Source organism: Xiphophorus couchianus, chromosome 19 (assembly GCF_001444195.1).
Source record: "Xiphophorus couchianus chromosome 19, X_couchianus-1.0, whole genome shotgun sequence".
In the NCBI taxonomy this organism is placed as follows: Eukaryota; Metazoa; Chordata; class Actinopteri; order Cyprinodontiformes; family Poeciliidae; genus Xiphophorus; species Xiphophorus couchianus.
Genome location: NC_040246.1, coordinates 24,259,194 through 24,285,539, shown reverse-complemented (window position 1 = coordinate 24,285,539; position 26,346 = coordinate 24,259,194). Strand labels below are relative to the sequence as shown.

Genomic DNA, 26,346 nt, shown 5'->3' with positions numbered 1-26,346 from the left:
GCAGGCGATTTCCGCTAAACACATTCTTGTTTAGCGGAGAATGTGTTTCTCCGCTAAACAAGAATGCGGCGGGCCCCGCTGGGCCCCGACTGCCATAAAATCAGTCTTGTAGCTCTGAAGGCTATAAGTTCAGTCTTCAGAGCTACAAGTTTGAACTTATAGCTCTTTCACACTCATAGCACTTTGCACCAGAGTCACAGTCACCCATTGATACACAACATGGGGTTAAAGCTGAAATCGAACCTACAACCTCTCAATCACAAGACAACTTCCTGCAGAGCCAGAGACAGGTAAGCTTCATAGCATCAAACGTTAGCTGTTGGATAAGATGTAAAATCGTTTCTCACCAGCGGAGGGCTGGTTTCCACCAGGGTCCACTCAGGGGAAATGTGATCTATGCTGGAAGAAATGGATGCAGAGTTTGGAAAGTGTTGTAGCCAAGACATGAAAGACACTTAATTTCATTTTTCATTCACACACCTTGTGATCTGTGGCTTCACTCCAATCTGCTCTGCAAAATTTGATTCCTCAACACAGCAATAAAACACCTTCCTACTTTTCAGAAGTGTATGAAAAGTAGGAACAGCTCCTTGGCAGGAAGACATGATGACCCCCCCGTTGGTTCTGAAAATTAAACTCAGATGTTTCTTGTTTCGTGATTGTGGCAGCAGATCTCAGGTTTGTTCATGCCTTCTGGTCAGCAGGTCACTTACATCGGTCAGAAAACAAAGATCAATGCCATCGAGTGATTTATTGTTTACTGCTGGTCTCTGATCCGCTCCGTCCGCTGAGTCTCCAGCAGTGAGTCTGCAAAGAAAAACAGGAGCCGTTTCTGTCGCTGCCTCCGTCCTCCTCAGGCCTCCTTCACAGCCAAATGTTTGCTTCTCATTAAGTTTCAGCAACAGCTGGATTTCCTGACATCGGGTTGCCCTGCTGACCCCTGACTGCCATAAAATCAGATAAACCCAGGAACAGAGATGAAGGTGAAAGGTCGGGCGGACTGATGTCTCTGCAGCCAGGCTGGTCTGGATGAAGGCAACGCTTTCAGAAAAACTAAGTAACTGAGACTTAGACAGCCTGGGACACTACGGAGGGTCAAGAGGTCAGCCTCTTCGGATGAAGATGTTTCTGCCAGCAGAGTCAAGCTTGTTCAGTGAGGGCCGTGACAGCTTTATGCTCTGAGGTTAAAGGTCATGTCCCACATTTAAATCAACAGGAAAAGGTTTTCTTAATAACCAAACCAACAGAACTTGTCTTAGTTTAATTGAAAATATTTCTAATCGTTGTTCTGCTGACTCTCGGGGAACCTTAAGAATAGGGTGAATAACCAGGAAGTGACCCGGTTCAGCTCATTCTGAGCCCGTTCTGTTAGATCTGTTAGAGTTTATCCTGAGGTTCCCCGTAGCTTCGTTTGGACTGGAACTATTAACCCTTCAAACACCAGTAAAAACAACTTTAAATCTATTCTGAAACACACAGCATGACGCAGAATGTAGAATGTTGCTGCATCTGCATTTCGTAATGCGACGGAGTTCTGGTCTGCTTAGTTGGACCAGACGACCCAACTGGTCATTTACCAGTTCAGCTGGAATAAAATCCAGTTTCATCGTCGGCCACTTGAGCCTAGAGGTCAGGACGTCTTGCAGATGATCACATCTATTCAATTCCACATTTTAATACGATGCACAAACTGTGGATTTGGAGCCAAACTGGCACTGGGGTCTCTGAGCTCGTTGCCATGGCAACCAGGTCCCCTGATCAGGAACTGAATTAACTGAACTGAACTGTGAACTAGGAAACATGATGCGCCGCTTCACGCCGACTGAAGGACGTTGTTCTTTCCGGAGCCGTTCGGGTTTGGTGGCTCAGTCGGTTCCTGTGAATCGGCGCTCGGGTTCTTTCTGGGGTTTGTGATGAATGTCTCTGAACGCTGCGCTCCTCTCAAACGTTTGGATTGGCTGTCAGGGCGGACAGACTGCTGAATTCACAGTTTCTGCTTTAAATCTTTCATTCACATCTGTTGCATTTGCAATTGTCTTGGTGTGTTCTTGTTCCTGGGCTGAAATAAACTGCATGAAGTGTTTAAAGATGCCCTGGGTCCCTGCTGATGATCCCTGCAGCTGGACTTTTGGCCCCTCAGGCATTACTGTGAAACGACGAGCTGCCAACTAAATCACTTCCCACATGTTATTTTAGCCTTTGCAGGTCGGACTCCTCGGCTTTCAGCGGTTCTCTCTGCGATGCAAACGGAGGAATGACATGTAGAAAAAGAAAACAAGATTAGTTGATGAAACATGATTCACTGAACAGACTTGGAGAGAAAAAAAAGTCACATTTTGATTGGAACCTGAAAACTTTAATATGTTTGATGATTTTACAATAAAATGGAAACAGCTGAAATGTTCTTGCATACCTACTGGTGTAAGCAAGAGTGAGACAAATAATTACAACACAACTGTAACCATGGAGACGTTTTCATGCAACAAGAAATCTTCCTCCTGAAATAAACCTCTGGCCATCAGAATTCATCTGAACGCCTGCAGCAGCTGAAGCTCCTGGATCTGACCGGAGTCCGGCTCCCTCCAGGTACTTGGACTCCAGATCTGGTTCTTTCCATTCTGATCTAGATCTCCTGATCTATATTAGAGCGTAGATGCTCCTTCACCAGATCAACACCCTGACTGCTGCAGAACGTCTTCAGAAGCTTCTTTTTAATCTCCAAGTTGCCACAGTAACAGTCAAACTCTAACAAGGGGCAGAGAACTGTAGAGACATAGTTTAGAGAAAGCAGCTCAGCTTTCCTTAGACTTTAACTGAACCAAAGCAGTGGACCAAAATGGCTCCATCTTACATCACTTGTATTGCTAAATGTGGCTGCTGTCGGCGGCAGTTATATAGTTTTAGTAATTCCATGGTTTAAGTTAAAGTGATGTAAAATATTTTATGTTTATTAAAGGTTGTACAAATGTTTCCAGAGGGCAACCAATGTTTAATTTGCTGTTTCGTTTAGGTACATATTTTTAGTAAAATTATCTTAATCTCATTACATTTTTTAACAAGAGCATCAATACTGGAGTTCAAAGTTTCAAACAGCCTGATATTTTCCTTGGCGTCATTATAACCATAAATGTTACCAATAAGAAAGAGATTTATCATGTGATAACCGTGAGAATAGAGTGTCCAGCTGGGTCAGCTTCGGTGAAGATGCTGCTGCTGCTGCTATTAAATTTGTGTTTCAAAGTTCCTGGGCCTCCTCAGCTCTTCTCCCCACTGAGCTTTCCAACATTTATAGTCACTATCAATTCAATGAGTCTCTTGAAGCAAACAAAAATCAGCACCACAATTTTAGGCAAACAGAAATAAAGCTTTTCTTTTAGTGATTTCCTTCAGTCCTCCAACATTAACTGAGAAGAACTTTAACATAGTAAAAAAACAAGATAAGTGTCTGAGTTTTAGTCGAACTTAACTGGGAACATAAAACTTTTCCTCCATAATAGGTTGAATGGGATCCGACCAAACAGTTATTTAATTTCCTTGCTGTCCACAAAAGCTCGTCCTCGATCTTCTTATCCTTGCGGGTTTGTTGGATTATTGGCCACGGTTGGCTCCGTTTCTCTCACAGAAAGATCTTTGGACAGGAGATTTCTTTGCTTCAAGCAGCCAGAATTCGTTGCCATTTTCCAGATCAAGTTGCAGAAATGCCATCCATCCATCCATCCATCCACCTTCTTCCGCTTATCCGAGGTCGGGTCGCGGGGGTAGCAGCTTCAGAAGGGAGGCCCAGACTTCCCTCTCCCCAGCCACTTCTTCCAGCTCTTCCGGGGGAATCCCGAGGCGTTCCCAGGCCAGCCGAGAGACATCATCCCTCCAGCGTGTCCTGGGTCTTCCCCGGGGCCTCCTCCCGGTGGGACGTGCCCGGAACACCTCACCAGGGAGGCGTCCAGGAGGCATCCTGACCAGATGCCCAAGCCACCTCAACTGGCTCCTCTCGATGTGAAGGAGCAGCGGCTCTACTCTGAGTCCCTCCCGGATGACTGAGCTTCTCACCCTATCTCTAAGGGAGAGCCCAGCCACCCTACGGAGAAAACCCATTTCGGCCGCTTGTATCCGCGATCTCGTTCTTTCGGTCATGACCCAAAGCTCATGACCATAGATGAGGGTGGGAACGTAGATCGACCGGTAAATCGAGAGCTTCGCTTTTTGGCTCAGCTCTCTCTTCACCACGACGGACCGGTACAGCGCCCGCTTGACAGCAGACGCTGCGCCAATCCGCCTGTCGACCTCCCGCTCCCTTCTTCCCCCATTCGTGAACAAAATCCCGAGATACTTAAAATCCTCCACTTGGGGCAGGACAGCCCCCCTGACCCGGAGAAGGCACTCTACCCTTTTCCGGCTCAAGACCATGGCCTCGGATTTGGAGGCACTGATCCCCATCCCGGCCGCTTCACACTCGGCTGCGAACCGCTCCAGCGAGAGCTGCAGATCACGATCTGATGAAGCCAAAAGGACCACATCGTCTGCGAAAAGCAGAGATGAGATCCTAAGGCCACCAAATCGGATCCCCTCAACACCTTGGCTGCGCCTAGAAATTCTGTCCATGAAAGTGATGAACAGAATCGGTGACAAAGGGCAGCCCTGGCGGAGTCCAACTCTCACCGGAAACGAGCCCGACTTACTGCCGGCAATGCGGACCAGACTCTGACACCGGTCATACAGGGACCTGACAGCCCGTATCAAAGGGCCCGGTACCCCATACTCCCGGAGAACCCCCCACAGGGCTCCCCGAGGGACACGGTCGAACGCCTTCTCCAAGTCCAAAAAACACATGTGGACTGGTTGGGCGAACTCCCATGCACCCTCCAGGACCCTGCCGAGGGTGTAGAGCTGGTCCAGTGCTCCACGACCAGGACAAAAACCACACTGCTCTTCCTGAATCCAAGGTTCAACTATCCGATGGACTCTCCTCTCCAGGACCCCTGAGTAGACCTTGCCAGGGAGGCTTAAGAGTGTGACCCCTCTATAATTGGAGCACACCCTCCGGTCCCCCTTTTTGAGCAGGGGGACCACCACCCCAGTCTGCCAATCCAGGGGAACTGCCCCCGATGTCCATGCGATATTGCAGAGTCGCGTCAACCAACACAACCCTACAACATCCAGAGCCTTAAGGAACTCCGGGCGGATCTCATCCACCCCCGGGGCCTTGCCACCGAGGAGCTTTTTAACCACCTCGGCGACCTCGCCCCCAGAGATTGGAGAGCCCAACCCAGAGTCCTCAGGCTCAGCTTCCTCAGTGGAAGGCATGTTGGTGGGATTGAGGAGGTCTTCGAAGTACTCTGCCCACCGACCCACAACGTCCCGAGTAGAGGTCAGCAGCACACCATCCCCACTATAAACAGTGTTGGTGCTGCACCACTTCCCCCCCCTGAGACGCCGGATGGTGGACCAGAATCGCCTCGAAGCTGTGTTACTTATTTGTATTGTTAATTTTACTGTTTTGTAAACCCCTTTGTTATCAATAAAGAAAAAACAAATCTTGCTGAAAAGTAAAAAAAATCCAAGATGGCGGCGAGCGTTTAGACGTTGTTTGGAACAGATATATTTATAATGTCTTCAACCTTTACAACAAAACGCTACTTATCCTACAAAGTCACCGTTTACCAAGAAAGGTCAAATGGGTCAAACTAAAGCAGAGAACGTGATGGCGGTGCTAAAGCTAGCTACCGAGGAGCAAAGCACATCTATTGGGAAATCCATTGATGACTTGAAGTCTATCAGTTTTCTCTCCACTGACAGAGAAGATATTAAAAGCACACAGCACACCTCAGTCAGCCAAGTCAGCAAAGCGGAGGAAAAGATTGAAGCACTGGAAAACAGAGTCCTGGAGCTAACAGCCGGAAGAGGCGGTGGAATCTGCGGCTCCGCGGCCCGAAGAGACGGAAGTTGTGAGGCTCACGGTGGTGGAGGTCTGTCAGAATATAATCCCAAACTACAAGAGAAGCTTCTGGAGGTGATTGATTGAGTCTATCAGCTAGGTAGAAAAGATCCAACCAAACCACATCATCTAATTCTCTATGCAGCATTTCTGCAACTTGATCTGGAAAATGGCAACGAATTCTGGCTGGAGCCAGGCCTGGAGGGGGGGCACGATGGTGAGCGTCTGGTGGCCGGGCTTTTACCCATGGAGCCCGGCCGGGCTCAGCCCGAAGAGGAAACATGGGCCCCCCCTCCCATGGGCCCACCACCCGTGGGAGGGGCCAAAGGGGTCGGGTGCACTGTGTGATGGGTGGCGGCCAAGGGAGGGGACCCTGGCGGTCCGATCCTCAGTTGCAGAAACTGGCTCTTGGGACGTGGAATGTCACCTCTCTGGTGGGGAAGGAGCCGGAGCTAGTGCGTGAGGTCGAGAGGTTCCGGCTAGAAATAGTCGGTCTCACCTCGACGCATGGCTCTGGTTCTGGAACCAGTCTCCTTGAGAGGGGCTGGACATACTTCCACTCTGGAGTTGCCCAGGGAGAGAGACGTCGGGCAGGAGTGGGCATACTTGTTGCTCCCCATCTCGGCGCCTGTACGTTGGGGTTTACCCCGGTGAACGAGAGGGTAGCGTCCCTCCGCCTACGGGTGGGGGGACGGGTTCTGACTGTCGTTTGTGCTTACGGGCCGAACGACAGTTCAGATTACCCACCCTTTTTGGAGTCCTTAGAGGGGGTACTGGAGAGTGCTCCTCCTGGGGACTCCCTTGTTCTGCTGGGGGACTTCAACGCTCACGTGGGCAACGACAGTGAGACCTGGAGGGGCGTGGTTGGGAGGAACGGCCCACCCGACCTGAACTCGAGCGGTGTTCTGTTGCTGGACTTCTGTGCTCGCCATGGATTGTCCATAACGAACACCATGTTCAAGCATAAGGGTGTCCATATGTGCACTTGGCACCAGGACACCCTACGCCGCAGTTCGATGATCGACTTTGTCATCGTTTCATCGGATCTGCGGCCGTATGTCTTGGACACTCGGGTGAAGAGAGGTGCGGAGCTGTCCACTGACCACTACCTGGTGGTGAGTTGGCTCCGGTGGTGGGGGCGAAAGCCGGTCAGACCTGGCAGGCCCAAACGTGTTGTGAGGGTCTGCTGGGAACGTCTGGCGGAATCCCCTGTGAGACGGAGCTTTAACTCCCATCTCCGGCAAAACTTCGAACACGTCCCGGGGGAGGTGGGGGACATGGAGTCTGAGTGGACCGTGTTCCGTGCCTCCATTGTCGAGGCGGCCGATCGGAGCTGTGGCCGCAAGGTTGTCGGTGCCTGTCGCGGCGGCAACCCTCGAACCCGTTGGTGGACACCTTCGGTGAGGGATGCCGTCAGGCTGAAGAAGGAGTCCTATCGAGCCTTTTTGGCCTGTGGGACTCCGGAAGCAGCTGATGGGTACCGGCGGGCGAAGCGGCATGCGGCTCGGGCGGTTGCTGAGGCAAAAACTCGGGTGTGGGAGGAGTTTGGAGAGGCCATGGAGAAAGACTTCCGCACGGCTTCGAGGCGATTCTGGTCCACCATCCGGCGTCTCAGGGGGGGGAAGCGGTGCAGCACCAACACTGTTCATAGTGGGGATGGTGTGCTGCTGACCTCTACTCGGGACGTTGTGGGCCGGTGGGCAGAGTACTTCGAAGACCTCCTCAATCCCACCAACATGCCTTCCACTGAGGAAGCGGAGCCTGGGGACTCTGGGTTGGGCTCTCCAATCTCTGGGGGCGAGGTCGCCGAGGTGGTTAAAAAGCTCCTCGGTGGCAAGGCCCCGGGGGTGGATGAGATCCGCCCGGAGTTCCTTAAGGCTCTGGATGTTGTAGGGTTGTGTTGGTTGACGCGACTCTGCAATATCGCATGGACATCGGGGGCAGTTCCCCTGGATTGGCAGACTGGGGTGGTGGTCCCCCTGTTCAAAAAGGGGGACCGGAGGGTGTGCTCCAATTATAGAGGGGTCACACTCTTAAGCCTCCCTGGCAAGGTCTATTCAGGGGTCCTGGAGAGGAGGGTCCGTCGGATAGTCGAACCTCGGATCCAGGAAGAGCAGTGTGGTTTCCGTCCTGGTCGTGGAACACTGGACCAGCTCTACACCCTCGGCAGGGTCCTGGAGGGTGCATGGGAGTTCGCCCAACCAGTCTACATGTGTTTTGTGGACTTGGAGAAGGCGTTCGACCGTGTCCCTCGGGGAGCCCTGTGGGGGGGTTCTCCGGGAGTATGGGGTACCGGGCCCTTTGATACGGGCTGTCAGGTCCCTGTATGACCGGTGTCAGAGTCTGGTCCGCATTGCCGGCAGTAAGTCGGGCTCGTTTCCGGTGAGAGTTGGACTCCGCCAGGGCTGCCCTTTGTCACCGATTCTGTTCATCACTTTCATGGACAGAATTTCTAGGCGCAGCCAAGGTGTTGAGGGGATCCGATTTGGTGGCCTTAGGATCTCATCTCTGCTTTTCGCAGACGATGTGGTCCTTTTGGCTTCATCAGATCGTGATCTGCAGCTCTCGCTGGATCGGTTCGCAGCCGAGTGTGAAGCGGCCGGGATGGGGATCAGTGCCTCCAAATCCGAGGCCATGGTCTTGAGCCGGAAAAGGGTAGAGTGCCTTCTCCGGGTCAGGGGGGGTGTCCTGCCCCAAGTGGAGGAGTTTAAGTATCTCGGGATCTTGTTCACGAATGGGGGAAGAAGGGAGCGGGAGATCGACAGGCGGATTGGCGCAGCGTCTGCTGTCAAGCGGGCGCTGTACCGGTCCGTCGTGGTGAAGAGAGAGCTGAGCCAAAAAGCGAAGCTCTCGATTTACCGGTCGATCTACGTTCCCACCCTCATCTATGGTCATGAGCTTTGGGTCATGACCGAAAGAACGAGATCGCGGATACAAGCGGCCGAAATGGGTTTTCTCCGTAGGGTGGCTGGGCTCTCCCTTAGAGATAGGGTGAGAAGCTCAGTCATCCGGGAGGGACTCAGAGTAGAGCCGCTGCTCCTTCACATCGAGAGGAGCCAGTTGAGGCTCAGGTATCTGGTCAGGATGCCTCCTGGACGCCTCCCTGGTGAGGTGTTCCGGGCACGTCCCACCGGGAGGAGGCCCCGGGGAAGACCCAGGACACGCTGGAGGGATGATGTCTCTCAGCTGGCCTGGGAACGCCTCGGGATTCCCCCGGAAGAGCTAGAAGAAGTGGCCGGGGAGAGGGAAGTCTGGGCCTCCCTTCTGAAGCTGCTACCCCCGCGACCCGACCTCGGATAAGCGGAAGATGATGGATGGATGGATGAATAAGTAACAAGACAACAATCCCAGGGTGTTATATGGCAAGCACAAACAAATCGAAAAGCAAATAAATAAATAAATAAAACTTAACTCACCTGCGACAGACTGGCGACCTGTCCGGGGTGTACCCCGCCTCCCGCCTGGAACGTAGCTGGAGATGGGCACCAGCAACCCTCCCGACCCCATTAGGGACAAGGGTGAACAGAAAATGGATGGATGGATGGATGGAAACTTAACTCAGAAAGATATTAAAGTCAGAGCACATATCTATTGTCTTAATGGATTTTCTATTTTTATAATACTGGAGAGATCTACTATAATGTTTGAATTCCTCTTTAAAGGCTGAAAAGTGAAGTTTCTGATTTGAGAATTTAGATTTATGTAGACTGCCATATTTGGCAACAAATAAAATTAGATTGATAATATCAAAATGTTTGGTTTTATTAGTGGGATAAGAGAAGAATCCAAACAACACATTTATACAAGTAAGGAGAAAATCATCAAGAATTGTTTGGGAAATAAACAAACAAATATGTTGCCAGAAAATACATGAGAAACAGCAAGAGCAGAATAAATGACAGATCTTCTTCAGAGAGTTGGCAGAATGAACAGTTTGACTCGATGTCTTTGTTGTATTGTTGAAGGAAAAACTTGCAGGGATAAAAACGACGGATCATCTTAAAAAACACTTCTTTGATCTTATTAATAATCTAATATTTAGATGGAAGACAGCAGATTTTTTCCCAGTTCAGGTTGGAGGCAAAATGATTCCAATAAGAGAAACATTAGGAACAGAGACGAGTCCTTCTGGAAAAAGACTCGAACATCCGAGTTGTTCTTTGGCTTTGTAGTGGAAAAACAGGTCTGACCAACATTAGTGTCAGCAGGTCTGGACCTGGAGGAGCCAGAACTGAAGTTACAGAAGATTTAAAATCTTTATAACATCATCAGAAACAGGAGAATGTTCCTTAGTGGGACGGGAACCAAACCTTTCTACAAGCTCAGAGTAAAACATGAAGGGTTAAAATAAAACATCAGGATTAAAAAGCTGCTGAACGAAGATGATTCCATGTTCAAACCAATTTTCCAAGAGTAAAGATGAACAGAAAGTCTCCATTGTTCCCAATATGATCAACTTTGTGCTTGGAAAGAAGCATTTGTTGGTGGAAATTAGAAAACTTTATGGGGAGTTTTCCAATGTTGTAGTTGCAAAGGAGAATAAAATTAAGGCACCAAGTTTTGAGAATAAATAATTAGCTATAAAATTCCAGATTGAGGATGAATTTTTAAGAAACTGTTTAATCCAATTTATTTTGAATGTATTCTTTAAGGTTGAAAAATCAAGAAACTTGAGGTCACAGAGTTCATATGAGTTCATTAAGATTGATTTTCTGATATAATGGATCCTATTTTCATGTCAAGCATTTTATCAATGATGTCAGTTTATTTAGAGACGAAGCTGGATGAGTTCAACAGGAGAAACTTTCTAATCCTTCCTCTGATTGATAAATCTGCTTGAAGCCAAGAATTGAGTTTCTTTTGTACATTTTCTATAATAGAGTTAAAGTTCAGAGCACTTCTAGAGTTTTTATCCTTTCTGAACCAGGAGAAAACCAGAAATCGTTTCTCCACTGAGTTTTCCAAAACGACGCCTCATTTGCTCACTATGTGACTCTTGAAAAAAGCAAATATCAGACTTTTGTTGTTTTGCAAATAAAAGTAAAGCTTTTCTTTGAACATTTTCTCTTAAACCCCTTAAAGTGGACACAGAAAACAACCTTCAGATCCCGAATGGTGGGATTTAAACCGTGAACAGATGGAGCTAAAGTGACTCAGCATGTCAGACGGTAACACTTAGGAGAAACTTGCAGTTTGGAACAATATGGCTGCATTAATAACTATAAAGGACAATAAACTCAAATTGATATAAAAAGTGCTGAAATGCACAGGGAAGCTGAGACTGGACTTAACCATGTAGTGAGCAGAACACATCAAGCAGGATTCAATAAAAAACAGAGAATTCATTCTTAGACCTTGGAGTGAATTAAGATCATGAAAATAGACAAACAAGGATTAGAAGATAGAAAAGGATCCAAATATTAAAAGTGTAGGTTTTGTAGGTGACCATCTGAGCAGAACCTGAGATCTTGCTGGTTATGAAGGGCTTGTTGTGTCCATAAGGAAGGACTGAGGTTCTGTCCGGTTGGGGACAGCGGCGACTGGACTTCTTTTCCCTCAGTGATCAGGCGAACTCCAGCAGAGTGGCCTTTTCTCCTTCCTCCATTAATGGCCACACTTTTCCTGGCAGAGCCTCGTCAGCTGCGGTGAAATCCTCAGTGACCCTCAGTCTGTTGTCCTGCAGAGCTGCTGCTCTGGGCTGTTTCCACACAGGATGTTCTGTTGGTGAAGCGGATCATAGTGGCGCCCTCTGCTGGTCGTTGGAGGACCCAGACAATGAGTAATGTGAATATTTTCTTTCATCTTTACCTGATTCTCTCCAACAGCAGCAGATGATGCTCTTGTTATAGCTTGGGCAAGCCAAAGCGTAATAATCAGCAACCGGAATTAAGTTAATTATTGATATTTATTGTTAAATACATAAAGGATTCCCCGCTAGCTTTATCCGTTGTTGTCAACCCGACATGGGGATCATGCCAAACAGGATGGAAGAATTCAGGGAAGTGCCACAAAACAAACAAAATGAATGAAAAATTGTCAGCCCGCCCTCACAAGTACTACAAGCAGAAAAACGATCCTAACTGGGCGGACTAACAAAGGAGAAAAAACCCAAACGCTAAAAGGACAGCAGGAGGCGGTGCAAAAACTGCATCGCATAAATCAACCCTCCCAGATCAAACCTTTGTATAGCCGAACTGGTGCAAACCTGCGGCGTCGAACACCCAGGCCCAGGTAACGCCACCAACCGAACACCATCAGCAATACAGTCCACAGCCAGCAAACACCTGGGGCCCAACACACACCTGGGGCCCAACACACACCTGGGGCCCAACACACACCTGGTCTAACACGGGAAATTGGCACCTGAACTCCACCTTCCAGCTTCCCTTGTATGGCGGCTCAGGCTGGAGAGAGAGCGCCACCTGATGGTGTCACCTGTTACACTCTGATGTCTGATGTTCTCATGTTTATCTTCTGGAGCATTCCATCTACGCTGGTGTCGTTCCGTTTCTTTTCTACGCTGGTGTCTCTCCGTTTCTTTTCTACGCTGGTGTCGTTCCGTTTCTTTTCTGCTGGTGTCGCTCTGTTTCTTTTCTACGCTGGTGTCGTTCCGTTTCTTTTCTACGCTGGTGTCGCTCCGTTTCTTTTCTACGCTGGTGTCGTTCCGTTTCTTTTCTACGCTGGTGTCGTTCCGTTTCTTTTCTGCTGGTGTCGCTCCGTTTCTTTTCTACGCTGGTGTCGCTCCGTTTCTTTTCTACGCTGGTGTCTCTCCGTTTCTTTTCTACGCTGGTGTCTCTCCGTTTCTTTTCTACGCTGGTGTCGCTCCGTTTCTTTTCTACGCTGGTGTCGCTCCGTTTCTTTTCTACGCTGGTGTCTCTCCGTTTCTTTTCTACGCTGGTGTCTCTCCGTTTCTTTTCTACGCTGGTGTCGCTCCGTTTCTTTTCTACGCTGGTGTCGCTCCGTTTCATTTATTCTCATTTCTGCTTTAACCCGACCGTCTCGACAGCCGTCATCAGAACGTACCGAGTGTTTTCTATTAAACTCAGTATTGTATTTTTGAATACAAGATTATTTATTTATTTTTCTCTGATTATTATTATTTTTTGTATACTTTAAGACTTTATTTGAGTTAGAAGTAATTGCTTAGTTTTTGGACTTCCTGTGGGCGGAGCCTGTGGCTTTAAAAGCGGAGCTCTGTGGTCAGACTCCTGAGAAATCCCGCTGAAGGTGATGGACTCTTCCACTGAAGGTCCTGCTGTGTCTGATCTTAACCTGCTTTGGACGTCTTTGTATATATTCTGCACCTGCCATCTTTGTTCATGTGAAGAAAAGCTTAATCAATTTCACTGCAGTGACCTCCGGACTTGGCCAGTCATCTGTGTTTAGGGTCACATTGATGAAACTTTCTCCAAAACCTTTTTCAACCTTTCTAGCTCCACTGTGGAAAATCAGGAGCAACATTCACAAATGACATTGAAATAAAATCCAGTCCAACGTCTGGTTTGAGGTCAATATCTAAACTTCAGAAGATGTAGTTTTATCTTAACAGAGCTCAGAGGTTCCTGGCGCCATGTCAGGAAGACCAAGTGAAGCTGCAGGATCTTCAGAACAAACAGGCTTCAGAACTACTGGTCCTACTGACCATCCACTGTCTGGACACAGGACCAGTATCACCAGTTTAAAAGCTACAATGAATGGTTATATACCAGACATGGAAAACTGGGACGCACTGCAGGCCATGACGTCACAACATGACCAACCAGCAGGCTGAGGGAAACACGGCTCCATTTTGTAGCAAGAGTTTTTATCACTATGCAAAAAATTCATCGCACAGAAACTCAAAAGTACAAAGAAATAATTGTGTGTTCACTCGTATAATAATAATCCTAATCATAATAATAATAAAGACATTTTACAGTTACCATAACATGCTTCCTGTTGAGCTGCTCTATGATACAAATGTCCTCCATAGTAAATGTTCCCTGGATAATAAATAAGCTCTCACACACACACACACACACACACCCCAACACACACACACAGCTGCTCAGGTCCGACGGTTTCAGGCTTGGTCAGGTCGTTCTGTCTCTCGGAACCGGCCTTCAGTACTCCTGGGCCTCTCTGAGCTCCGTCTGGAACGCCGGTTCGGCTGGGTTGTCCGGGCAGGTCAGCCCGTTGTTGGGCGGCCTGGCAGAGTGGAACCGGCTCCAGTCCCCTTTGCACAGGATCCAGGGCAGGACGTCCACCTGGTAATGCAGCTCCGGGGAGAACTCGGCGCCGATCAGGTCCGGCGCTCCGGCGCCTTTGCCGCGTGTGATCAGCCTCGTCCGGTCGTCGTAGCAACAGTGCTGCGCCCCCAGCGTCGGGCCATCGTAGGACAGCATGGAGCGGACACAGAACCGGGCCGAAGGTTTGTAGACGTCCAGCCGTTCTTTGGGTCCGCTGGCGTCTCTCCAGCGGTACGTCCTGCGCAGCCTGCGGTCCGGGATGCTGATGGCGCCGTAGACGGCCTCGGAGGGGTAGGAGCAGGGGCAGGAGGGCAGCTGGGTGAGCACCTGGTGGAGGTACTTCTGGAGGAAGTCGTTCCTGCAGCTCAGCCACTTTTCACAGCTGTCCACACCTGAGTGGGAGACATGACACTTAGCCTGGCCTGGGCTTCAGCCCGGAGCTCCACTCAGGAACCTGAAGGGAGTCGCAGGAAAACCGTTTGAAACATTTTTCAACCGACGGAAGAACTGAAATGGCTGACTTTCAAAATAAGTCGAATATTTGTTGGAGTCATCAACATGTAGATCTAAAAACATCACATTTAGAGCCGGCCCAAGGCAGAAGCAAACTAAGCAGCTGTTTAAGGCCCCTCAGACTTTCATAAGTGCTAACATTTTAACTCAGACCATAAATCTAGAATTGTAACTTTGTTTGTGAATCTAATGCTGTTAAATTTGATGTAATAGTTTGAGCATAGATAAATGAAAATATTTGAAGTTGTTTCATTCAAAGATGGAGGACAAGAGGCACGTAGAAAAGTTGCACGGCTCAGAGAATCCAGTTACAGATCTGCTCTAAACCAGTCTGAGGTTCACGAGTCAGACGTTGGTCTCCTGATGTCTGACATCGGAAAAAACCCAATTATTTTGTGTTGCTGGTCTATGGCATCAACCAACCTGAACCTGCAGGTTGGCCAAATAAAATACGTACTGGAGTCGGTGATGTTGAACTGGTGGAGCGATGTCGCCTCGGTCTCTGAGACCACAGCGCCTACGAGACCAAGACGGACAGAAAGGTGACTGATGGTAACCATGGGTTACCGTTGCCTCTAATCAGGAGAAGATCGGAGGCTGTGGAGACAGATTTACCCCCAGTGGATCGGAACGCCCTAAACTGGTTTGTGTCTTACTGGAACAGCTGTCCAGGTCACATGTGCGTGATTCTGTTGCCGTGCAGCCGTAGCCGTAGCCGCAGGACCGCGTTCGTTTTTGAGATCCAGGTCCGCAGGTGGTGCTGCACGGGGCCCAGTCGCTCCACTCTTCGTTCTCTGAAAATACACAGCAGATGGATGGGCAGTGAAAACCTATAGCAGACGTCGGCCTTTTCAAGTTCAAATTCCTCCCTCAGTTGGGGAGCAATTAAGGAGAAAAGAGCGAGAGCTGGACGTTTCTCTGCTCTCCTTGCTCCATCTGTCCTGCAGGAATATATCACAGCTACTTTCTGCTCCAGCTGCAGTGAATTAGTGGGTGGAGGAGCAGCCGCTCCAGGCTTCATGGGGCAAAGGGCCGCTGTCTCGCCCCGCCTGCCTTCACTTTCATTGATTTATTTGTGTGTTTCAAGGATGAGTCCCTGAGGTGGATCGAGGGGAGACGCATCTGAAATGTCTCACCGAAGTCGTCTTTGGTCTCTCCGTCTTTGCTCCACCCGTCTGCTCCCACTCCACCCAGCACAGCGTCCGCCGGGGCGTAGCCGTAGTCCTCTGGCCCGGTTCCTGCCAGCCCGCTCTCCCAGAATAACGGCCAGAACAGCTTCCTGCTCATCCACTCAGACGGCGACACGGACCAATCGCTGCGCTGGTTCTCCTTGGCCAGGTCCATCTCCACCTCAGTCTGGGAGTCCTCCATCACCTCAATGGTCACCTGGAAGAAGAAGCATCCTGGAAGTGCTAGCAGTGCTAGATGCTAATCAGCTCCATTTATTCTAACAGTTTCACCAAGAAGCTGAACAAACAGTTTTGGGGAAACCCTTTAAATGTTTCAGGTCAAAGGTCACCTGAACAAATAGGAGAAGCTGTTTTCAGATATCATTCATTCAAATTCCTCTCAGCTGGTTCTGTCCCTCCAGGAACAAACAGCTGCTGAAGGTTAGGGTTATGCATCTCAACCAGACTTTGATTAGGTCACTCCAAAGCAACCATTCAGAATCAGCCTTCATGGCCAGAAAAGATTCAAATCTAGGAAACGTTTCCTGCTCGCTGTTACACCAATGATCGTGCCGACAGTCTACCAGGAAACCTGACTGCCACTCTCTCCAGAACTCAGACGTCTCACTGCACCGTAGAGGTAAATCCATTTGGTGGGTGGGGTGACATGAAATGGAGCTGGAGGCTCCGTCCTGGTTGCAGCAAAGATGGTTTTTCTTTGTAGACTGAAGATGTTTGGTGTCAGTGAGAACATTGTGTTTATTTCCCCAGCAGTGATGGAGAGTGTTATCAGGCACTGGAAGACGACGTGACTCAGCAATCTCTCCATGTCAGTGGAAAGTTGCAGCGCCTGCTAGAGAGCTTTCCACCTGCACCATCCCAGCTAGCTGCACCGGCTAACTCCACCAGGTAGCTCCACCTAAGGTCCATCTGACGATCAAAGCTCCACCCTTGGACCTCTGTTGGTCTCCACCCTGAATGCTGGCTGCACCGTACCTCCATGTTTTTCACGGCGAAACCTCCTCAAGTCGTCTGCGTCCTGCTGCTCGGCTTGTTTCTGGCCAGACAGAACAACAGACTTCTGTCTTCGCTAGGAACTCTGTGACCGGCGCCGCCTCCATGTTTTCAGCAGCTTCAACCGTCCAGAAAGCCAGAACTGATCTGAAGTCAGATCGTTTGTTGCATTTCAGATTTTTTTTACAGTTTACAGACAGAAGAGGTCAGGATGGGACAGATTCCTCTGGCGGACATGTTGGTGTAATCTCAGAGCGGATGAGGGCCATGCAGGCGGCTGCAGGTTAGTTTACATGATGATCAGATTCCACATGAATGAAAGAGGGTTGTTGTTCGCTGCAGGAAGAGACGCATCAATAGAGTCACCTCCACCTGATCAGGATCTACATCAAACAGTCCAGCGGTTCCTCTGACCTCCAGTAGAGGTGAGGTGTTTATTCCTGCGGGGGGTCGGGTCCAGCTCCGTCCGGAGCCATCGGGTCTCTACGGCTCAGTAGCTAGAACCTTTTCAAAGCAGACGTTCCTACCTGGATGTTGGGGTTCTGGGAGCCCACATAAGCGTTGGCCAGATCAGGGAAGTTCCTCAGATCCAGGACGAAGGCTCCAGGCTCCTCCCCCTCGGTTGCAGGTGAAGGGTGGAGGTCCGGCTGCTGGGGCCAGCTCTGTGTGGAGGTGGAGGAAGATGGAAGAGGAAGCGTCTGCAGCAGGTTTTCTGGTTGCTCCTCGGCTCTGATCTGCAAAATAGAGACAAAGGTTCAGCTGGAGCGACGGCAGCGGCTGAAACAACGAAGGATCTTCTGAACACGGCGGGTCCAGCAGTTGTTGGAGGAACATTCTCCGCCGGTCCTGAAGGAACTGAAGTTCTGGATTCAGCGCCGACCCAGTCAGAGTTTTGACAGAGCAGAAACATTTCCTGGATCCAGAATGTGCTGCAAGATCCTGAACTGCTCTGGTTAGGGTTCTGGTCCTGCGATCCGGCGGCCCGTCTCCCGGGTCGAGTTTCTGTATTTTTAGCTAAATGGTTAAAGCCGAGCAGCTCCAGGCATGTTGGGGGAGGGGCTTCCTTTCCTCTAAGCGTCAGCTGGAGGCTTCCAGTTTCTGCATTTCACCATGAAGCGACGCAGCTGGGGCAAAATGGTTCGGGTCCAAGTTCCAGATCAGAACCAGAGGCTCGTCATTTTAGTGTCTTCCTGTGGGCTGTTGAAGAACTGGACCAGACCAGAGGATAAAACTGTTAAATGTCTAAAACTGGAAAGGAAACCATGAAATGAACAAGGATTTCAACCAGCAACCCGAGCTAGCAGTTAGTGGGGGCGACCCCCAGGGTTCCGTTTCACCAAAATAAAATCTGTTCTGTGTTTTAGAGCAGATATTCAGTCATTCGGATCTTGTGGGTCCAGTTCAGGAGAACCAGCTCAGCATCACTGATGGTGCTGAGCTACCAGATGGTAGCCACAGCTACGCTACGGAGGCCAGGGGGCCTGGCAGCGGCGCCCCCTGGTGAACCACCACCAGCAGGCAAGGAGGGTCAAGTATCTTGCTCAACGATACAGAGCGGGGATCAAACCGGCAACCTGGACATCCTGGATCCCGACCTTGGACCTGAAGCAACATCCCTGGACAATAAAGTGTTTCCACAGTCAGCACCGAGGGAGGACAGCGCCACCCTCAGGTGGATGATGGGAGCATCTCACTCTGAAATACATTCTCTTAAGATTGGAACAAACTCTGGAGAATTGTGTGGAAAAACACGAGAAAGGATAAAAAATGTTTGATTTGATGGATGGACCCGTTTGTTCTGACCGAAGCTCCAACATTACAGACAGAATCCATACATTCACTAGTTGCTGTTCTGGCAATGAACCAAATTGTTTCTACTGGTTGTTTTTGTCCGCCACCTCCAGAAAGAGGCTCTGCAGGTTTAGGGCCTCGGGGCGCCGCTCTGCAGGGGGCGCCAAAGCCATGGTGGATAAGTGATGGTCTAATATTAGGAGGGAACAGGATCCCAACCGCAGTGATGGATTTTTTATACATTTTTAACGGTGTATTCTTAACATTTGTAATTTCCTGAAAGCTGCTAAATGATGAGCAGAACCAGCGTTCAGTTGACTGGACCCCTCTGACCCAGCAGCAGATTCCTACTGAAAAGATTCGGAGCCAGTCGGAACCAGACGAACCCGTTGGGTTTATTTAGGAGTTTCACAGCAGAACCTCTGAGGCTGCTGCTTGTTTCTCATTTCACTTTTACTTTGAAGGGTCAGCTGCTAACGTGCCATTAAAAGAAAAGTTCAAGTCTCGTATTTTAGAAATTATGTCACATTTACACCTGGAGGTTCCGCTTTGCATTCAGAGCCGAACGATCAGCGGAAAACTGGACCGTGGAAAGGTTCGGACATTTGGACCCCAGAGGTTATTCTCGCTCTGAATGACCAGAAGGTTCCGCTGAGCTGAAGGTCCAAAGGAGACCTCTGGACCTGGAGCGGGTTTACCTGAGGACTGGACTCCGTGTTCCGGTCCGTGGGAAGCCCGCAGCTGGACTCTGCTGCCAGGATCAGCAGCCAGACACGCAGCGCGTCTCTCGGGTTCATACTTCTGCTCCAAACTTTCCCCAGAACCGAACCCGGGCCCGGTCCTTCAGCCTAGGACAGAGGTGTCCACCCCATCGTGGAAACGGATCCACGCGTGAACGTGATGCCCATTATCCTTCGGTACCGAAAGTCCCTCTGGATCCGAGCTTTCTCATTTCAGCAGCAGACCCATCAGAACCGGTTCGGGTGTTTAAACTGAGTTCATCCGCGGGGTTCAGCCCAGCGTGTTTAAAACCAGAACCGCCCCGGCCACGCAGGACACAACCCACTCAGCGCGAGCCCGAACCAAGAGATCACGTGGGTTTGTTTGTTTTGACGTCATCGCTGAAAGGACAGGGTGGTCTTCTTCTTCTTCTTCTGATGATGATGATGATGATGATGATGATGATGATGACGACGATGGTATCAGAACCACAGTGAGATCAGCTCAGCAGAACTTTTTATTTTAATGATCTGAAAATCATTTTCTTCTTCCTGTTTTCCTTCATATTCAGGTTGTTTTGCTTTATTTGGTTTTAAAATATTTAGAAATAATTTCTGTTTAATTAAATCTGCAGTTTTCTGTAAATAAACTGTTCAGGTTGTAAATTTAGGTTTTGTTTCTGATTCCATAAATTTCTTTTGAGAAAAGTTTTTTTCAGGTTTTTGTTAGTTCTGCTGCATTATAGGTCAGAACCGGGTCCAGAACCACGAGTGGGAAAAGTTCTGATCCAGGGCCCCTCTGCGTGTCGTCATCAGCCACTTCCTGTGGAGATGGGGGTCAAAGGTGAAAGGATTTCCAGATGTCGGGTCTGTTTCTGGTTCCGACTCACGTTGGGTTCTAATACAGAACATACATCTCTGAGTCTGAGCACCAAACGGGTCAGAACTGGAGACATGATGACTGGACCAAAGTTCTGGTCGAGTATTGACAGCGGTGTTCTGGTGGAGACCCATCAGAACCAAACCGCCGTGCAGCCAGAACCGAATGGGTCCAGGAGGGTTCACTGGTACTGAGCCACAGCCGGGTCCAAACCTGGGTTCTAATGTCACCTGATCATCGGCGCTGATGGTGCCGATCAATCGATTGATCAGGTTTATTTCAGGAACACGGCAAAATGTTCCATCAGAAAAACACAAAAATACCAAATGATGTAGAACCGGGTGGTGTAGAACCAGGTGGTGTAGAACCGGGCCTTCTTATTCAATATCTACACCAAGGGTCTCAAACTCCAGTCCTGCCCTGCAGCCTTTAGATGAGCCTCTGCTGCACCTGAACAGAATAATCAGGTCGTTAAGGTTCTGGAGAACCGATCCACACCAGGAGGAGGTCATGAAGCCGTTTCATTCCAGCGTTTTGTAGCTGTGGCTCATCTAAAACCTGCGACTGGAGGACTGGAGTTTGACCCCTGACCTACATGCTCCCACTAGCTCCCGTTAGAACGATAAAGTCCGTCCTCCTCTCTGGACGAAGACGTGGCCATCAGACAGTCTGGAGTAAACTAGCAAAGAATCGAACAAAATGCAGATAATTCCTCCCTGCGTCAGATAAACGTTGCCAAAATGATTCACTGCCTGCAGAGTCAAAAATCCGACAGCTGGTTGAACGTTTCATGAAAAGGCAATATGTCTTTTCCAGGGGCCAGAATCCATCCGTCCGTCTGTTTGGTGCGGTTCTGGTGTCGGCCCAGAAGAAACGAGTCGTCCTGTTAGACGTTTCGTCTTCAGTGAAATAAGGAGCAGCGATGGAAATGAAGGCAGAATGCATAATGTGGAGTGAGTCAGGCCTGAAGCTTGTTATCCTGTGAAAAATAAACGGCGCCGTGTCTTTGTTAAAGCTTCTGCTTCCTGTTTGCAGGTCATTAAATCCAACCAGATTCAAAACAAAGTTCTTAGACACTTCCAGGTTTTATGTCTGGAGGTTTGATGGTCCAGGGCCAAAGCACCCGATTCCGTCCTTTAGTTGTTTCCAATTACTAGCATGGCTGCTGCACATGACACCATGTTCAGACTGCTCTAAATATTCAGCACACAGCCCAACCCGGAAGTGACCCACCAGCAGAAACATGCCGTTAAGGTGGCTGTTACGACCCGTCTAGGGGTGGCCAGATCATGACAGGAAGGATCCATCCTCTTCAGATCCCAAGCAGCCAACACACACAAAGTTAAATATTTGATAATGTTATTTATTTTAAAAAGATGTATTTTTGATTGAGATGTTACAACAAGTGGAGCATATGGCTAATGCTGAATGCTAACCCAAACCAAAGGAAACTATCTGAATATTAACCAACTTAACCTAATTGAAAGTAAATAAACCAAATGACAAAAACTTACCTCCCTAAGAAAAACATGAGAAAACTAAGGAAACAGAACAGCAGCTGAGGATGGATGGCAGGAAGTCAGCAGCTTTTATATCCGTATAAAAGCCACCAATTGGACGTCTCTGTTGTCGCCTAGGAACCAATCAGAGACAGGCACCTGCACACTCATCTTTACATAAGTTAACCACGCCAGTGGTAACAATGGCTCTGCAGAAATATTTACTGATTATATATATATATATCTATATATATATAGATATATATATATATTTTATTGACTTATGGTGAAAACATTTGAAGACCTGAACAGGATTCAGCAGGTCGTCCCGTCCTCAATGTTCCGTTGTATTGGGATAGTGAATTTCCCAGTGTCCTGCTGGGCCGGAGCTGGGGACGTTACTTTTACTATTATGTTCTTTTTATTTTCTTATTTCTATATTTGAACATCGACCAACATTGAGGGCGGAGATCCTGGTGGTGGAGAAAAGGTCATGCTGTCAGTGTCTTCAGCATTGAGCATGCTGAGGTGAGGGACGTTGGCTCGTTGCTGTGGCGTTAGCATGAAGGCAACAAAAACATTTTCAATACGTCCAAAAGCCAGAGGAGAGTTTAGCCTTAAAAACAACCAACCTGATCCAGAGAGAAGGTCGAGTTCCGATGGTTCCGTTTGGTTCTGGTCATACCAAATCAGCGTTACTTGTTGCAGACTCTCCATGTCGGATTCTCATCTGAAGCTGGACTCCAGATTGCCCTAACCCTTACTGGCTACCAGTCTGAAGACGTCCGTCCGTCCAGACCAGAGTTTAGTTCCTCTGTATTCGCTGACAGGAGATGAAACGTTTGCACTGCAGCTGAGTAACGATGTTCATTACCCAGCAGGGCGGGTCGGGGGGGTCGGGGGTGGAGGCAGGAGGGTAACAAGACGCAGCAGCAACTCCACTCTCTGATTGAAGTAGACGCTAACGAGCTCCAGTGGTCGTCAGGCTGTTGCTCTGTGGAGGGGGCTAGCCCCCCCGGATCAGCAGCCATATAAGCGGGACGCTGCACTCTTTGCAGTCCGGTCCAGTTCAGGTTGTTCTGCTGCCGGTCTATCGGTGGAAACTCTGCAGTTTTGGTTCTGAGCAGCAGGTAAGCATTGTTTCTTCTGGATCAGAACCTGAACCAGAACCTCCTGGTTCTGGTTTTAATTTGGTTAGTTTGATTTTCTGAAAGCACTGTACATATATATATATATATACTGTATATATATATATATATATATATATATATATATATATATATATGCTTGGACGACAATCGAGTGAGTGGTATAAATTTTAACCCACCTCTGAGATGCACAAGGAAGAATAAGAAAATAATTACTCAGTCTGTTTGATTTGACATGTCCATGTTGGAAAAATAATGATGGAAACTAGAGATGCGGCGTTTCCTTAACACTAGAATTAATATAAATTTAATTGGTAAAAATAAATCTTACACAATAAACTTTATTGTTCAAATAAACAAATAATATATACCCATTTTTCTGTCAAATTCTTGAAACTAAATCACCTTGGAAACGAAGCCCGTCCTGCTGGGCCGCGGTGCGACTTAAGGGGGCGCTGTTCGTCAGATCTTCAAGATGAAATAAAAGAAAAACGTTTGATGAACTGGACCTCATATCCACCGACCCGGGTCACAGAACCGGGTCACAATCAGAAATTGTTTTACGGATAAAGAACTGGACCAACTGGATCCACTGGGAATACTGGGATGAATCTAATAATATGTTGTGGCCAGATTGGCTCAGATGTCTCAGGAGGTTTTCTTGTGTTCCAGGATGTCAGAGATTTTTCCCGGGTCCCGTCTGACCTTCCTGCTCATCTGGCTCCTGGTCCTTCAGTCCTCAGCTTTCCCTCAGCCTCGTCTTCCTCTCAGGTGAGCTCAACCTCAGGGTGAATCTCTTTAAAACTCGTTTATCCCGTTTCGTCGCTCCAAGGTTTCACCTCTGTGATTCCAGAAATCCTGAAGATCCGCAGGAAACGAAGCGGGACGACTGGGATCTTCTGTTCCCGTCCATCTCCCTCCATGACTGGAACATCCAGATGCTGTCGGCGCCGGCGGACAGCAAGGCCGGTCTGATGGGAGACGCCTGGCTGTTCGCACCGGAGCGTCCAGAGGCCAGGTAGCGGAGCCAGATTCTAAGCCAAACTGTTTAAAACTTCTAGATGAAGTTTTTCTATATACCAACCCGATCAGCAGCTTCTGGTCGCTTCCCTGCCGCCAAACTTCCAGAAGATGAAATGAGGCAAATCGACCCAGAGATACTTTTTCTAGTTCGATTCAATAAAATACCGTAGATGGAGCAGCAGGGGGCGCCAGCATGAGAATCAGACCATTAATCATCATTAGGAGAAGCGCTTAATGTAGACAGAACACTTGAACCCAGATGCAGATGAATGAGTAGAACCGAGCCGGTTTCTGTTCATCCAACATTATTGTTTCTCCGTTTGTCGAGTTTCAAAGTTTTACGTTTAAAGGATTAAAAATCCAGTTTTATTAATTTTTTTCCAGCTTCTTGCAGGTCTGGGTTGTTTCTGTGCTGCCCCCTGGTGTTCAGGAAGCGCTTACCAGTTTCTACCAGCCTGGGTTGGGTCCAAACAGAATCGTCTGCCGGACCGACCCAGCAGACGGAAAATGGACCCGTGCTGGTTGTGTACTCTGGACCAGAACCAGAATATCAATGACTGATTTGTTTTCAGAAATCATCGTTTCCTGTTTATCTGTCAGAAGTTGGCAGAACCAGGTGAAGGTCTGAAGTCTGGTTTGAATCTGGGACAGACCGACCGACCGACCCGCAGCCTTTAGCAGAACCCAGCAGAAGCCGAGTGGCTGGTCCGGTCCGGTCCGGTCGTCTTTCTGCAGAAAGACAGAAAGAAAACATTATTCTGCTTAGCCAGCACAGACCAGCAGCGCAGCGTCTGATTGGAGGTTTTATTTTAGTGCTTCAGCCTGTTGAACTTTTCATTTCTGATTCTTCGTTAAAACCTGAAGGGAAAAACGCTGTTGGTTTTCCACCCGCTCCCTCATCACCATGGAAACGCTAGTCTCGTTTTCAGAGGGGCTCATCTCACCGGAACAGAAGTACTTTAAAATAGTGCGTAATATCCGGCCACTGAACTTTGGGGCATTTTGTCTTCTAACCTGCAGGCATCTCATAACTTATTTTACCACAGCAACATGATAGCTGATATTAAAACAGCAAGACAAGGCAGGTAACCATGGCAACTGGCCGCGCGCTCATCCGCCATGTTTACAAAGAAATAGTCCCTCTACAGGTGACATCAGGTGGAGCTTTACTGTCGTGTTAGTATTTTTCTTTATATTAGTTACAGTTTCTATGTTTCAGTTCGTTAGTTCATTTAGACCAATATTTTAGTTCATGTCTGTTAAATGGTTTATTTATAATCGCTTTTTGTTTGAGGTTCTGCTGATTCAAACCAGCTGGAGCAGGAAACCTGGACCAGCCTTTTGTTTTGAAGGGGGAAACTTGCCTCAAGTTGTTTTTAATTAGTTCATTTTGTCACTTAAATATTCACTTATTATTGTTTCTGCTAAGTAAAAGTTAGTTTTGCATTCTTTGTTTGTTTCATAAGATGCTTTAGTTAATTTTCTATTTATTTGTTCTTTTGTTGTCGTGCCTCCATGTGGTAGATTTAAGTTACTCCACCCTATTTAAGCCTTTTGTTCTTTGTTTGGAGGTCAGTTGAAATCAGTTAAATTGGGCCCAAAATTGTTATTTATTCTTTGACTTATTTTTGCATTAAATCTTTATGTTTTGCTTGCTATTTTTGGAAGAATTAAATTGAACTTTTTCTACTTTGAACACTTTTTTCTCCTCGTTTGAGTCTGGTCCCTCACAATTACACTTACTGCTCCACTTCTGAAAGTAAATCTGTCTTGGCTCACCCTGCTGGACAGGACAAAACGTCTAGAGTCCCTAATTGTCCATGTCGTCTCCAGCGTCTGGCCGGCGCAGTGGGCGTCAGAAGGGGCCCGGATGGTGAAGAGGAACATGGTGGTGGCGGACGACGCCGCCTTCAGGGAGAAGAGCAAACTCCTCACCTCCATGGAGAGACAGAAGTGGCTCAACTCCTACATGCAAAAGCTGCTGGTGGTGAACTCCTGATGTCACCTGGGGCCTCACCTGGGGCCACACCTGGGGCCGTTTGTTGAGTGTTGTAGACGGTGCTTGTTGGTGTGGAGGAGGAGATGACGTCAATAAAGACTGCAAATGTTCTGATGAAAGCTGGTCTGCGGCTCGTGATAACCGACTAACGCTTTATTTCTGCTCTACAGCCGTAGAAGTTCTTCTTACCTGGACAGATCCAAAGCTACAGAACCAGAACTGCGGTTCTATGTGGATCCAGAGCTGGACCGTCTGAAGTTCTGGCCACAGCCTCCTGGATGTAGAAAGATTTCTGGCAACATGTTCTCTTATTCTCCATGATTTCTGCTGTGAGAATTTCGTTACTCTAGTCTGACCCCTGGTGTTCGGCCTCTAGTATTGACACATTTAGTCTTCTTGCTAATTTTCCATTTTCCATCCCAAATATTTCC

The 26,346-nt window shown here is 48.3% G+C and overlaps 2 protein-coding genes across 4 annotated transcripts; one reads left to right on the top strand and one right to left on the bottom strand.

Annotated features, from left to right (window-relative positions):
- Positions 1-11,034: 11,034 nt before the first annotated feature.
- On the bottom strand, positions 11,035-19,914 carry LOC114134748 (isthmin-2-like). Of its 2 annotated transcripts, XM_028001527.1 has the most exons (6): positions 19,346-19,909; positions 17,384-17,590; positions 15,810-16,059; positions 15,330-15,467; positions 15,131-15,190; positions 11,035-14,552 (listed from the first exon to the last, which is right to left on the bottom strand). In XM_028001527.1, exons 1-6 carry the CDS (start codon positions 19,442-19,444, stop codon positions 14,035-14,037), a joined length of 1,272 nt encoding a protein of 423 aa, XP_027857328.1. In that variant the 5' UTR covers positions 19,445-19,909; the 3' UTR covers positions 11,035-14,034. The 2 variants fall into 2 exon arrangements, with proteins under 2 accessions (XP_027857328.1, XP_027857329.1); XM_028001528.1 differs by lacking the exon at positions 15,131-15,190 and having other exon boundaries at positions 19,346-19,914.
- Positions 19,915-21,575: 1,661 nt separating this feature from the next.
- pth2 (parathyroid hormone 2) lies at positions 21,576-26,259 on the top strand. Of its 2 annotated transcripts, XM_028001269.1 has the most exons (4): positions 21,576-22,875; positions 23,566-23,664; positions 23,747-23,911; positions 25,750-26,259. In XM_028001269.1, the coding sequence occupies exons 2-4, from the start codon at positions 23,567-23,569 to the stop codon at positions 25,913-25,915; spliced, it is 429 nt and encodes a 142-aa protein (XP_027857070.1). In that variant the 5' UTR covers positions 21,576-22,875; position 23,566; the 3' UTR covers positions 25,916-26,259. The 2 variants fall into 2 exon arrangements, with proteins under 2 accessions (XP_027857070.1, XP_027857069.1); XM_028001268.1 differs by lacking the exon at positions 21,576-22,875 and having other exon boundaries at positions 23,089-23,664.
- The last annotated feature ends 87 nt before the right edge of the window (positions 26,260-26,346 follow it).